The sequence below is a fragment of the Chionomys nivalis genome, chromosome 3, assembly GCF_950005125.1.
Source record: "Chionomys nivalis chromosome 3, mChiNiv1.1, whole genome shotgun sequence".
In the NCBI taxonomy this organism is placed as follows: domain Eukaryota; kingdom Metazoa; phylum Chordata; class Mammalia; order Rodentia; family Cricetidae; genus Chionomys; species Chionomys nivalis.
The window spans coordinates 1,608,346-1,623,209 of record NC_080088.1 but is presented as its reverse complement, the minus strand read 5'-3'; the positions used below and the strand labels follow the sequence as shown (position 1 = coordinate 1,623,209).

General features: G+C 46.7%; 1 protein-coding gene across 1 annotated transcript in view; it reads right to left on the bottom strand.

The window, feature by feature from the left end:
* Positions 1-1,896: 1,896 nt before the first annotated feature.
* Dscam (DS cell adhesion molecule) overlaps positions 1,897-14,864 on the bottom strand; it is a 544,090-nt gene continuing 531,122 nt past the window's right edge. The window contains exons 34-35 of the mRNA XM_057763777.1: positions 9,873-9,935; positions 1,897-4,349 (exon numbers count right to left, since the gene is read on the bottom strand). Of these exons, the coding sequence (XP_057619760.1) occupies positions 3,994-4,349; positions 9,873-9,935 (419 nt within the window). The 3' untranslated portion in view covers positions 1,897-3,993. The remainder of the gene's footprint in view (positions 4,350-9,872; positions 9,936-14,864) is intronic.

The following is a 14,864-nucleotide window of genomic DNA, read 5'->3' as shown; positions in this document are numbered from 1 at the left end:
TGTTCACTGCCAGTTTGTAAGCCAAGCAGTCCACGTGATGGTTTGTCTGCAGAGAGCTCATGCCATAGCTGACATTCTCTGAATGTAGGGTGCTTACTGTGCTCTATTCTGAGGATACATGCATAAGACAGACTTCTCTCCTGATGGAGTAGGCATTCTTAGGTAGGAGAACTGATAATAACTTTATAAGGAGTAAATTACACAGTGATTTAGAAGATAATAAACATGTGGAAAAAGAGCTGCTGTAGATGGCCATCCTGGGACAGGTCACTGTGGTGCGGTACAGGAACCTATAGGGATTTCATGGAGGAGGTAAGCTGACACTCTCTGACCTCCTGGATCTTGGGGACCAGGGATGGTGTGAACTTGGACTTCCTCTCTTCATTGTCTGGGTAGTTCCAAAGTCTGAGCAGAGCATCTGGCCACCCTGCCAGGCCTTTGCCTCAGGAGATGTTTTCGTTATTTACAAGAACACATTTAATTTAACACAATATTCTCATTATTTATCAGGAACACCCTGACTCTGTAATTTATTTTCAATGCAAACTTCCTTGAACAAAGTTTCACCAAAGCCCCTACAAGAGATGTTCTTAATTTATGGTGCCTGTTGGGTGGGACACTGAGAACTGTATCCCAGCACATACTTCCTAGATCTTGCTTGAAGATTCTGAGATGATCTCATTACCTGGACTCACCCTGTCTTCAGTCAGTGGGATCCTTTCTCTAGCTACTATCTGACCCTTACGTGGTCCTGTCTTACTAGGGCTCGGTCACCTCATTGCCTCTCCTTCAGAATGTGGATGAATGTGGTCTTTTGTATTTCTTCTTGATTTAAAGCCCTTGTTGAAGGTTACAATTCCTTGATGTATGAGAAAAATACAGCCTTTCTTTTCATGTCATCTCACCCGTTTTGATGGTCATTTTTGACCAACAATTGAGAAGCTTTGTGGGTCTTCAAAGCCCTGCGTATTAATGTGTTTATCTAAGAGCTGAGGTCATCTCTGGGCCATATTCTTTAGAAGGTTAAAATAAGGCTTTCCAACTTGGATACACTCCTTTAGACTTTATTTACATCTGAAGCTGGACTATGACAGACTAGACCTTGGCTTCCTGATCCCAGATAGATGTGCATCATTGCTGGAAATGGGTTTATTACATCGTTCTGGAATGTCCCGGTTGATTTTTATAAAAGAAATCAGGTTGTTCATATATTATAGGCCCAGGTCAGAAAGACCTTCATTGAGAAGTTGCTTATTTTAAGAGCCGTCTAAGCAATGGCCTGTTTCCTGTGTCTTAGGGACAGTCTAGGAGTCCTGCCACAGGATGGGCTCATGAGCAGCTTTGTGCTATCTCACTGTTTAGACTTTCCACCCTCTTCTCTTAGCCTTGTGGATGTGGGGATCAGTGAAGCATCAGGCAGACTCGTGAACTCAATGGAAGCCCCAGCAGCTCTGGAGATGGCAGAAGTAGGAATGCTGTGTGGCTTACAAATACCTCTACTTACTTTACAAAGGGGCTATTGTCCAGTAATTTGGATGGATTAAAGGAAACCCAGTCCATCGAACCAACAGCTCTTCCCCATTCACCCAACAGTTGTTAGCCAGAGGCTAAAGAATTAATCTGAGTTGAGCATTCTAAAATATGGATAAGATATAAGATAAGAATATGAGAGCTGAGGGGGGGTGTGGGGGGGGCGGTATTCCTAGGTCATATTCCTTAGCAACAGAAAACAAAACTTTCCAGTGTGGAACTTTAAATTCCCATAGACCTGGTGAGGACATGGATAGTCCAATGACCTCCCCGACACAAACAAGATAGAGACAGGAGGATACAGAGGAAAACTCACTGTTATTGCTGTCATAATGGTCTTTTAATTCACAGCTCTACACCCCTTTGTAGACAGTATCAGGCCCCTATTTGAGGCAGGGGGACAAGGTTTTGATACAGTGCTTGCATGTGGAATTCATTTTAACAAGCGTTTCCAAGGCGGGAATCTTGCAAGCAATCCATCGCAGAGGCAGACATTGTCGAATCTTTTATTTTTGTACATCTTGGGAGAAAAAAAAAAACTTAATACACTTCAAGGGTGGGAACTCTACAACTTTTTAAACTTATTGATGCTAGGGTCCGTCTTTCTTTCTCTAGAAAGTAGCATCTTGATCCTTCCACATCCGTGAGGATGTCAAGGATAAATTGTGCTCTGAAACCATGGCGAGCAGCACATCGCTCCCATCCACAGAGGCCCTAGTGTCGGAACTGTTGTATGGCTGTGACGGAGTCTGGTACCTGCTCTGCCTGTGCTCTGTGTGTCTGAAGCCCAGGAGGCACAAAGTCTGCCTGGAAGAGATGGAAAGAGGGAAGGGTGGAAAGGGAGGGGAAAGGGAGTGTTGTAGTCTAGTTCCAGATAGCAATCACCACACCAGCTTTTGCTGATGGATTCCATGGGGGCGCATTAAGAAGGTCTGAGAAGGAACTTGTGTGAGGCATTACTGGGAAGTTGGAAGCTGTGGACGTGGGGTCAGTTTTTTTTTCCAGTCAATGCCAAAATTCTAATGTGAAGACCTGGTTCTCCTTGCCTGTTAGGGGAGGCATCTGGAATCAGGTTTTGCTGCCTCAGAGAATGGCAGGCTCTTTCTAAGGCACACTGTGTAAGAGTCAAGGGATGTGGGTATGGTACCTCCCATTTGTGAGTAGGCTCTCTGTTTGCATAAGCCCTATGACAAGGCATTTGGACAGAGAGAAAGGAAAAGAAATACAGAATTTGGAGGAACACCATATAGGGACTGATATTCCTGTGGGTGCCAAGGAGAGGGCTGGAGGAGTCACATCTGAAGACGGTCTACTGTGAACCTGTCAGTCACAGTGGAGACAGGGCAGGGAGAGGGAGGTGAGACACAACATTCCTTCCTTTCCCTCACAAGTCAGGGCGAAAACGAGGAACTTAAGGGGTGAGCAAGCATCTCTTGTGAAGAGCCAGAGAATACTCTGGGCTTAGTGTGCCATACTGTTACTCAACTTGACATCACAGCACAATAGCAAACACAGATAATGCAAATGGAGCGAAGGGCCTTTGGGCTTCTTCCAATAAAACTTTATTGACAAAGAGCAGTACGCTGGATTTGGAGATGGTCTGCTGACCCTGATGAGTTTGGCAGCAGGTCCTGCATGGGACAAGGACCTGAGTCCTGCGAGGGGCTTAGAATACTGGATGGAGACCAGGCTGCCTTTTGTTTGTTTTCCAGCCGCAGAGCTGACGCCGTGTCTTCTGCTCAGAGTTTTCGCATCCGTTTTCCTAGATTGGGCACTGGGTCCAGTCATTTTGTTCACAAACAGTATGAGCAGGAAGGAGGCCTGAGCCATGGATAGGAGGTATCAGTAGACATGCAAATAAAGGCAGACCACCTTTTCTCTTTTATTTCGCTTAGACAAAATGCAAAGAGTGTCTCATCAAATTAAAAAATAAACAGAAAAGAAGACCGAATGGGTTTCCCCCCACCCCCTCACTGACAGCACTCATCCTTAATAACAGAAAATCAAACCGAGGACCTGGTTCCTAGTGGGAAGGAAAGGTGTGCACAGGTGATGAAAGCTTCCCCTGCCCCCAGAGCAACGTTCCTCTTTGATTCACAAATAGGCTAATTTCCCCCATTTCCTTTCTTGACTCTTGTGTGCTAGAACTTCTGTTCAGAAGGTTTAACGAGTCCCCATGCACTTTGTAGAAAATCAGTAAAAATGCTATAGCCTGTGAAAATCATAAAACTGGACTTCTTTCCCCAAAAATCAGATGCCCAGGCAGATGGAGCCCACACTCAGACGGAAGAAAACAGAGTAGTCTTTGCACTGTCTGTGGTTTCAGTATTTTCTTTCTTTTTTTTTTTTAATATATTTTGGCAATTTTCTTTAATTATAAATATTGGAATTCCGTAAAAAAAAGGTAGCTTTGATTGGATCGTTTAAATTGTATTTACAACCGCTGTCCAGCCACGCCATGTGTTATACCAGGGTGTAAGATTTTGCGTAGGGATTGTTTCCTTTCAAATGGCCTCGGGGGTCCAGCAGTGACTCCTGGGAGCTGCTCATCTTAGCTGCCTGTCCCAGCTCTGCGCCCTCTCGCTGAGGTAAGGTGGCCACGGCCCCTTGTTGCCACGACTGCTGTCCTTCTCTTGTGGAAGAGGTGGAGGAGGAGGCCTCCATAGGGGTGGGCTCAAGGACCGTGGGGCGCTTCAGGGTCCGACTTTTCTGGGGTTCCAAGCACGCTTGTCCTAAACTCAGGTCCCTGCTGGTGCCTGGTGCCCCCCGGTTTAACAAGAAGTCCATTCGAAGGTATGGAGGCAGGTGTATGAGGTCACCTGGGAACAAACACAGAGAGTTAGTCGGTGCCCTCATTTGCTTCTCTGGGCAGAACACCTCAGGAAAGAAGTGGGAACTTCACTCGAGAGAGTTATCACCGTGTCAGGGGACATTTCTTAAGACACCTCATTGGAGTGAGCTCCAGAGGGGCAAGCAGATGTTTTTCACACTTCTCTCCCATGAGCCACGGAACACTAACTGTAGTTCTGCAGTTTGAGAGCCTGAGGCATGGAGCTAACAAGTCCCGACACCCTTACCAGTATCTATGTATACTGGAGGCAACACTTCTGCTGATATGAACAGGGAGAGCAAGCTCCATGTGACTAGAAGTGTGGTGTACATGGGGCTGGAAGAAAGAGCCAGGGATACCAAGGAAATGACAACGCTCTCCTTTTGATGATCCATGAAGCCATGTGACCTTGGAAAGCTGTGTGTGATGAACTGAGGTAAAGAGAGCACGGGCCCAGCCTTCTCACCACCCTGGCCATCTCCTTAGTCTCCTCTGTCTTGGCCATGCTGGGGTGAAGATCAGAACATCTGAGTTGACTCTACTTCCATTGGCTTCCATGGTACCATGGCAACACATCTTCTTCTCTCCTTCGAGAGTACTGGCTTTGGGGAAAAAGGGTGCCTGATGCTAGCCTCCACTTATCCCCCTACCTATGGAAGCTTCCTTTCCTCTGGGATCCCCTATTGTCACAGGCAAGGTAAGGCCCCTCTGGTGGCTTTTTCTTTCCAGCTACCTCCTTCTCCATGGTGTCCTGTTACCTGGCTTGTGGCTTTCTGAGCAAAGCACTGAAGTCTATGCTTCTTCCTACCTTCTGTTCTTCTAGGTCTCAGGTCTGCACCACGGTCCCTGCACACACACACCCCTGCTTCCCCCATTCTTCTTAATTCCCCATGAGAATTCCCTAGCAAATCCTTTGTCTGTTTCATCTGCCTTGCCATGCATTTCTTGTCAACTCTGAACTGTCCAACACGGTGTTGGCTCTCGAGTACAGAAGCATCATCCTGGAGTTCCCTCCAGCCCAGTTGCCGTATTCTCTGGTCTCTTCCTGGTCCTCACTTGCTCCAACCCTGGCAACATCTGATGCTATTAGTATTTTCCTGCCCCACCTCTGTGGCCTCCCAGCTGCCTCTGCACCTCTGACCACCATTCTTCAATCTTCACCTCACAATGCAGAACTTTAGAACCTTCCCAAGGGCCTGTCCCCAGCCTCCTTGGGAGGGCCAGTTGCTTGCGTCATCTTTTTTGTTTGTTTTTATCAATAATTATCCTTTCCATTCTGTTGTCCCCCGAGTCCCAGGCATGAATGTCAGAATCTCTGCTAACATTTGCCTATAGATATCCACTCTGAGTTTGAAATGCCACAGTCCACAAATCCAGGTCAGAAAGCCTCATGCCCACTCATCCCTAAACATCCTGCTCTCCATTGTGTCCAGACTTTAATGACTCTCTTTTTATGGGGGGAGGGGCACCTTCCTCTTCTGGTTACTTTGTTCGAATATTACCATGTGACTTGTTTTCATCCCCATCTCCATGAGCCTGTCTAGAGACATTAATCCATCCCACCACCCTCGCAAAGAGTTGGCACACTGGGGTGAGCCTATAGAGGCAGCCACACTCTGCCGCTTGAGTTGGACTCAGTCTGGTACTTAGCCTCTGTTTTCCTGGAAGGCACACGGACCACCCTCTAGCTTATCTAAACATCTTAGTTTTCTCACTTCAAGACCCATATAGGTAAGGACTGTGCAGCAGGCTGAGATGACCCCAGGGGTCATCTGTTTCTGTTTATCTCAAGGCTGCAGGAACTCACTGTCTTGGCACACATACCAGGTGAGCAGGCCAGAGAGTATGGCGGCCATGTGCAGTTCTCCAGCAGCAAGGATGGGTAGGGGAGTGTGTTGATGAGAGAGACATGGCATAGCCTGATCTGGGGGTTGGAGCAGCTATGGGATGTGAGAGAAGAATGAAACTGGGATAGGAAGGACACCTGTCAGAAATGGCTTCCGATGTGAAGCAACAATGGCCAAAGAGAAGGGTGAGCCCATTGTGACTCCCTCTAGGTTTCAAGCTCAGGAGATAGGGGAGACAGTTGACTATAAAATGGTTTAAATGTGTTCATACATTGGAGGCTTGGGCCTTACTGTGGTGGTAGAGTCTTTAAGGGATGTGGTCTAATAGAGAGGCCTCAGGACAACTGGGGATGGGCCTTGGAAGACACATGGGGGTCTCGGTCTCTAACTGGCTTCCCAGTCTAAGAGGTGACCACTTTATCACATTTCCATCTGCCATGGCCCTCTCCAGAGTTCTCATTATGCTTTTTGCAGCTTGGATCTTCCACACTGACTTAAAGCAATGTAGTTTCCTCATAAATCTAACTTGCCTTTGGTATTTGTTGTATTAACAAAATCAAATAAGCACAAGCCACCAATTACGAAATGATGCATTGGGAAAAGGTGGTAAGCTAGAGAGGATGGGTTGATCTCAGACACATTGAGTCTGGAGGGATTGGGCCTCTTCCATAACATCTCCGGCACAACTTCCACTCCCACCCCAGTTCAGGCTAAAATGGCTGAAAGTCCCTATTTATTTTGCTTCAAGATATTCCTGGGGCTCCTTATTTTTCATATAAGTTCAATGCCACAAATCCTGATTGTCTGTGGCAGGAGTAAACCCAGCATCCCAGAAAGTTCTCTGTCTTCCTCACCGAAGAGTCAGCAGGACATCGAGGACCATAGTCTACTGTTTAAGAATTCTAGGAAAGAAATAAACCCAACTCAAGGCAAGCACCTCAGAGCATCTTAAAAAGCATTCTCTTTTTTCAAAATGGTACTACTTTCGTAAGATTTCTCCCAGAATATGAGGAAGGATGACCCTACTCTTTGGAAATTTGCTAAGTGATTTTCTTGTGTGCCGCAACAACTTGCCTCTTAGTATTGGTGGTGTAAAGATTTACCTACATTCTCTTGTGGGCCTCCTGGGGCTCTCTTCGCCCTGTAAGGACTGGTAAGGAATTACATGGTTTCATTAAGAACCACGGTTTGTCATCATTCAGATGGCTTGGCCAAGCTCATAAATTCAACTCTAGTTCAACACTGGTTTTACACATAAGATTGAGTCCTATGGAGGTCCAGTCATAAATACTCAATAAATTGATTGTGACCCTTTGGTAGAGCAAATGACACACTCTGTTATCCTTCTGAGCAGGGTTTGGGGCACTTATTGAAACCAGATGCCCCCTCTGCAGAGACTACTGTGAAGCGTACATGAAGATTAGATTTGCTCCTGAAAACAAATCCAAGGATTTAATTTTTAAAAAATGAAACCTTATGGTCTTAAAAATTCCTTATCTTCATTATAGTAATGGACATATTCTTCAGTTCTCGTCATCAAATGACTAATGTATGCAGAAACAAACACAAAGCCATTAATAGAGATGCCATTTATAAATGAGATAGAGGGTTAAGGCAATGGCCCAGTGGAAAAAGTGTTTTTCATGCAACCACGAAGCCTGAAGTTTTGATATTCAGAACTCAGATCAATGCAGGGTGGCTGTGTTTGCCTGTTTGTAATTCCAGAGCTCTGATGATGGAGACAGAGGCTCTTTGGAGCAAGTGGGTGGGCAGGACTAGCCATACTGGCAAGCTCTGGAGTCAAGCGAGGGGTCCTGCCTTAATGAATATTGTGGAGAGTGGAAACATACCATGCCTACATGCAAACAATGCAAGATGGAGAATTATTTTTCAATGTGAGGGACACTTGCTCTGTGTATCAGTACATGCTACCTGACTAATTTTGAAACACATAAAAGTTTATATATCTAGCCCCCTAAAAATGAGTATTCCTAAGAGTTCAATAAGCAAACTAGACTGATGTACTCTTTTATTTGATTGTGTGATTATTTTTATCCTGTTGTTCCAATGCGTGGAACAGGTGGATCACATATATGCCAGTGTTATTCAAGGGGACAGGTTAAGAAGATGGGTGATTGCTGCTGATATATGACTCCATCTTGCATGCCTGGTGTGTCTGTAATGCGCTATGATCTGCTCGGGCCTCAGTTTTTACCCCAGGAGGTCTCCATCATATTTCTCAAACGGTAATGAGCCCCAACAAGCCTGTGGCCTTTCAGTCCCAGCCAGATTATAGATTTCTCTGATGTGTGATTGTAAAGGTCAAGACATACTTGTTTAAAATGAGACCACAATGCCCTGTGCTGGCTAGATGGTTCAATGGGCCAAGGCACTGGTCATCTTCCCTGGAGGCCTAAGTTTGGTTCCCAGGACCCACATGGTGGAAGGCAAGAAAAGACTTGCACACACAATGAATATGGCAAATAAATATTTTAAAAACAGGGCACCCAAGATTTATGCTCATCATAGCTCTCCCTTTCGGTGCACTGACCAAGAGTATTTGATAGCCTAAACAAAAGCTTGATTAGAAGTGCTGATCTTTCATAATGGAACTAGAAATCTTCACAGCTAGGTCTCCTTGCAGGTCTGCCAAGCAGCTCTGAATATCTAATATCTCATAAAGAACCAGAGTTAAAAAACAAGTAAAGCTTTATGAAGTTAGATGGTTGTTTAAAGAGTTGAAGAGCTGCTCTCTCTCCTTGGTGTGTGTGTGTGTGTGTGTGTGTGTGTGTGTATATATATATATATATATATAATATGAATGATGTTTTCTAATTAGCGTACAGAGCAGCTCTTTTGCTGTGTGAATGTATCAAATGAACATGCTTAATAATGCACCTGCTGATGGGGAAGGACACACCAGGGTGGTCAGCACTTTATTTCTGTTTGAAATCTCCGTCCACACTAAAGTTTGAACACCAGTTGAGAGATGGGGTTGTTTGGAAATCTGCTTAGAGCCTAGGTTCCTCAGGTGCCTACACAAACCAAGGCCACCACTGAGATGACAGCTGCAGGAAGACAGAGTCTGGGGTGGAGGCGACGCTGGACACTGGCTCACGTGTCTGCCTCCACCTGGCTGTTTCTTAGGGAGACACTCATTCCCGACTCCAGTGGCAGCAGTGCCTCCTGGAGGTTGGGAGGACATTCCGAGCATGACCAGCGTGGACCAGGGCTAGGTGGCCTTGTCTCAAGATGGGAGTATCTGTCTCCAGTATGGAGCGCTGCGCCAATGACTCTGTTAAGCAGCCACATGCAGGTTTCACCATAGGACAGGGGTTTAGAGGTGCAGGCCTTTCAGAAGAATGAGAGGGGGACTGATTAGTGGCACCCATGGACCCAGGTCCAGAATTCTGAGTGTAGCTCCACCCAGAGAAGTGGCCTTTGCAGATGGGATGAAGCTAGGTGACCTGAGAAATGGTCATTTGGATTTAATACAGGCTTTAAATCCAGTGACATATGCCTCTATAAGAGCCAGGCAGAGGGACATGGGAGGCACATGGGGATTGAACCATGGGAGAATGGAAGTCAAGCCAGAGTGGTGGGGCCAGAAGCCCAGGGAAACCTGGTACCAGCAGAGCTGGGGTTGGCCAGGAGTGTGCTCTTACCTAGAGCCCTCAGAGGAACATTTGTCAGCTGGTGTCTTGACTTTGAACTTCTGGTCTCTAGAACTGTGAGAGAATAAATCTGTTTTAAGCTCTCAAGTTTGTGGTGACTTGTCCCAGCAAGCCTCGGGAATCGGATACCTTTTCTTCTCCTTTGTGATGGGTTTAGGGTCTCCATAGCAACAGACACACCCCCTCCTTTCTCATTGGTCATTTCTGCCTCCGTCAGCCGCGGAAAGAGAAAAGAGTTGAGGGAGCTACAAAAGGTTCTTGCAAAGGCTGGAGCACTGCTAGAGAGGAGCTAGTGCCACCTGCAGTCCCTCCTTTCTCCTCCACCAAGCCTGAGCCACAGACCTGTGCCTGCTTTCCCAGCCCTGCAGAAACAGACCCTGTGTATCTGGCGAGAGAGACAACCCAGAGCTGGGCAGGGAGGGGTCTTTGGACTTGGCTTCCTTCAGCTCCCGGACCCCCACGGAAACACCATCCTCTATGAGGGTTTCTAACTCCACAGGGGAAATATATCCCCCACTCTGGTCAGCCAGGATCCTCTGAGTTCCCCACACATTTGAAAGCACCGGTAGTCAGCAATTCAAGAGCCCTTTGAGGAGTACATTGTTTATACACCATGGTGCTGCCTCTGACAGGTAGACACACCCTGGGCATCCTGCGTGTGGGATCTGGTGCTGCACAGGCAATCAGAGCAGTCAGTCCTCATACTCTCTGCAGTGTGGTTTGCCGGTGGGAGGTGCCAGAGCCATTTGTAGGTTCCATATCCTTGGTTCTTCTTCCTCTTGGCCTCCCACTGGCGTAGCTTTCCCTCCTTTCCTCCTCTTCATTTTCCTCTCTTCCTCCTTTTTCTCACTCTTTCTCTTTCCCCATCCTCTATTTCCTCCCTTTATTCTCTTCCTCCTCCTCTTTCTCCCTCCTTCTGTTTTGTTTCTCTTGGATAATGCTTTCATTCATGAAGTCAAAGCCATACAGAAGGGTAAAACTCAGGGCTTGTGGGTAGGAGAGGGCTAAGGAGAGAGATGAGTGCAAGGTAGCAATCAGCCCAGACAGCCAACAAAGTGTGTGTGTGTGTGTGTCCTTGTTTACCCCACTGTCTGCATGTCTACTTTCCCCCAAATTACCTCAACCCAGTTAGTGCCTCTTTCCCAAGCCAAGCAGCAACACAGACTTGTTGGCAGGGCCTTATTGGAGTCCCAGCTGGGCCTTTGAAATACTCAACTCTTGACTTAGGCAAACTTAAAGCACACATTTGTGCACCCGTCAAGCCTCTGCTCTTGGGGTCCACACACCTGTCTCAGAAGCAACGCAGCAGGACACTAGGCAGCTGAGGCACTTCGGGGAAATGGCACTGGGGAAGCCAGAGCTGAGTTCAAGATGTTGAGCACAGGGTGGTGTTTGAAGCTGAGTTGGGTGGGGACAGGGTGCGTTGGGGGGGGGGGGATGGGTGAGAGACAGCCTCAGGGGCAAAGAAACAGAGATCAAAGAGATGGATGGATACACAGGACGATGGCAGCAGAGGCAAGAATAGGAAACAGCCACAAAGTGATGAAAATTCAAGGTGGGATCACAGGTAGAAGGGAAGCCTGCTCCAACTCACAGGCCATCAGAGAGGTGGGTGTGTTGGGAGTACCCATCACGGACCAGCCCCTTCTCAGCTTGAGATGTATGTGCCCCACCAGAACAATACACACTCACTCTAGGCCCCCTTTTTCACATTCCCCCCCTGGGTGTCTCTACAGATGGCAAATTGTAGCCACTACTGCCCTACCGGGAGGAGTCCAGCCCTCGGATTTGACTCGCATCTCGAGGAGGAAGACAATTTAGCTATTAACTCAGTGTTATGTGTTATTTTCCGATACAATGCTTCATTTCTCATCCTCTGCCATGGCCCCCTGGGGACCTTCAGTGACAGTAATGTCTCTGAAAGTCCAGATTAAGTAAACTGGCATCGATCTCCGCACTTCTCCTAACTGGCAGGCACACAGATGTAATTACTGCCCCCTGGCCCCTAAGAGGCAGGATTCCTCCCTCTCATCCATCAGCACCTGAGGCTTAGAGCCTGTCATCCTCCACGAAGGAAGGGGGCAGTCAGGCTGTCTGTCCTGATGGTGTGAAAACCGCTCTATGCATATGCTGCCTCCTTGAAGCTAAAAACTTCCCGAGCTGTCTCAATGTATTCAGACTCATGCACGAAGTCTGAGTGTATTTCAGTCCTGGAAAGGGAAGGGCAAAAATCCGTCATCACGGCTGCAAAAATCTTGTGGTGGGAACCAGTCCATGCATCTCAGCTCTGTCTCCCCACCCCGTGACCATCTGTTATAAACCACACAAGCAGAGGCACCTGGTCCAGGTCAGTGAACCTTCACTGAGGTTGACCTCACCCTGGGGAAATGTGGCAATGTCATTATGTGAGGGGTAGTGAAGTAGGCTACTAGCAACTATGGGTCAGTGGGCAGGGGGTGGGCAAGACCCTTCCCCCAGCACCTGCCTCAAGATAATCACCTTGACATCACTGCTGTTGAGAGCCCTCACTATAAATGTTGAAAGTTCAAAAAACCCTAAGCAGACCCTTCTCTCCTTCCAAATTCTACATGGGACTTACTGGTCTCAACCTGTGTAGGGCAGTATCCCTTTCAATGTATCAGCCCAAGGAGCTTGGCTTTCATGGAAGACCATGGGAAGATGGGTGAGTCATACAGTTCTGAGACAAAACCCAGGCATTTCTCTCACTGAGCCTGGTGAGGTGGTTGCTGAGTAAACTGGAAGGGCCAGGGTTTGCAAGTTCATGTTAGAATCCCCCCTTTGCTTCCAAACAGTTCTGGGAACCCCTGAGGCACCACAGTCAAGTGTGGGGCATGGAAATGTCTTGAAGTTTTCAGCCTGACAAGGTCTTTCTTAGATGCTGTCTCACCTATAAACATAGGTAAAGTCTATCTGCACTGGAAGTTGTCAGGTCAGTGTGTCCCATGGAAGAAAGGAATCCATGCACTTTTAAGAGCTGAGCATCCCTGGATATATTGCACGATGATGCTGCCTCTTCTTCCTCCTCTGCAATACCTTGTTATCCAGGAACTGGGAAGCTGCGTAAATGCTGTCCCAAATTCATGGAAAACTAAGTGTAGCACAGTTCTCAGGGGCTCGGATTGCCTCCTGGGAGACATAAAAAGGATCTTTCATCAATCTCTAACAAGGTTTTGATGTCTGTGCTTGGATGCAGCTGGGTATTGACGGAGAAGCAAGACTCAAAGGGCACTCAGACCTCGAGTTCTAACAATTTCAATCACGACCATGGAGATGAGACCGGCAACATTGCAGCCAAGGAGCTAATGAGTGAAGGCGACTGTGGAGTCTGCCCTCACCTCAGGCAGACGGGATCTGACACATTTTTTTAGTTTAATATTAATGTCACACCATGGTAATGAAAAACTTGTAAACCAATCTCTCTGTAAATGAATCTTCACTCCCAAAACAGCAACCAGGAAAAACCCTAAATAAATGATGTGGCATTAATATCGGAGGGGCCACTGTTTGGGCTCAGTTACTGTTCTTGGCTTGTGCTTTGGAGTCTTCATGCATTTTTAAGGGTACATTGATACTGTGGTCTTCCTACTTGCTATGAACTTTAAAAACTACACTGAGGTAGGACTTTTTAGTCACAGCTCACGTGTCCTCAGCAGTAAAGTTGTTGATTTATGCCAAAGTGGGATCAGAAACTCTTTCCTGGCCTTAGGCGGTAGGAGAGCTCATGATCTGGGGTAATGGATTACCCACTGGGCATGAGGTTCTAAGACAGATCTATCCCTTCCCACAGGTCCTCTTGGGCAGCACAAACTGACAATGGACTCAGGTAGGAGCCTAGACTAGGAGCTTGTACTTCTCAGTTCATGAAATAGGTTGAGAAATCTGGGCCTCCTAACTACAGCAAACAAGATGATTGGTGTTCCTAGATCCACCCACAAGGTGAGCTGAGTTAGCCTGATAAAAAAGTTTTACTCTAACTCAGGTTGTAGGAGGCCACAAGTTGGAGTTTGGAGAGCCGGGGAGGCTGGCAAGGAAGATGGGTTGATTCTTCAGTGTCTTGTTAGCTTCTACCCTGAGAAGAGTAGGAAGCCAATGAAAGGCTTAACCGTTAAATGTCTTGAAATCATGTTTTTCTTTTTCCAGCTGGGGATCTGGGATGCATTAGAATGTGATATTGGCAGAAGCCGTATGGAACCATGTTAAAAAAAATGGTCTTCTCTAACACTGTCTCTTCCAGAATTCTCTGTAGACCTCCATGATTCTCTCTCTCTCTCTCTCTCTCTCTCTCTCTCTCTCTCTCTCTCTCTCTCTCTGTGTGTGTGTGTGTGTGTGCATGTATGCATGTGGATATGTGTACAGGACTGCCTGTCTTCCAAACCTAGGTTTTGTCCTATTTCTCAGATTTTTTTTTCAAGATTTATCTGAATTGTATTTTCAGGATCTTTTTATCTGCAGCCTTTTTTTATGACAATCTATTTAAATAAACCAATCAAATAGTGGAAAGTATTAGGTAAATTTATTAATGCTTTTATGGCTTTGGGTAATAGTAATATCTTTCTATACTAAAGATGTTCAGTCAGTAGTAGTGGTCCATATATGCATTCTGACGGGGTATATCTGGACACACGGTGAGCTTTAAATCACCATGTTGAGCTTTTTTGCTTGTCTTCTGTGGCGAAGAACTCTGGAAGCTGCCTCTGGTTACTCATGGGGACACAGGTAGCCTTGTTTGTACACCACTGGTCCATTAAGGGTAAAGCTTTTTTGAGACTTAACACCTCTTGGGAGCCTGAAATAGCCTTTACCTTCCCAGCAACTAGAACATAGCCCCACAAATCAACCAAGAAAGCAGAGAGCTGTCCACTGGGCCTCAGAAGTTAAAGAAAATGCAGTTGTAGCCAAGAACACAAAGAGTGTGAGAAGAATGGGCAGTCGCCCAAGGAGCAACCGTGGCTACGTATACTT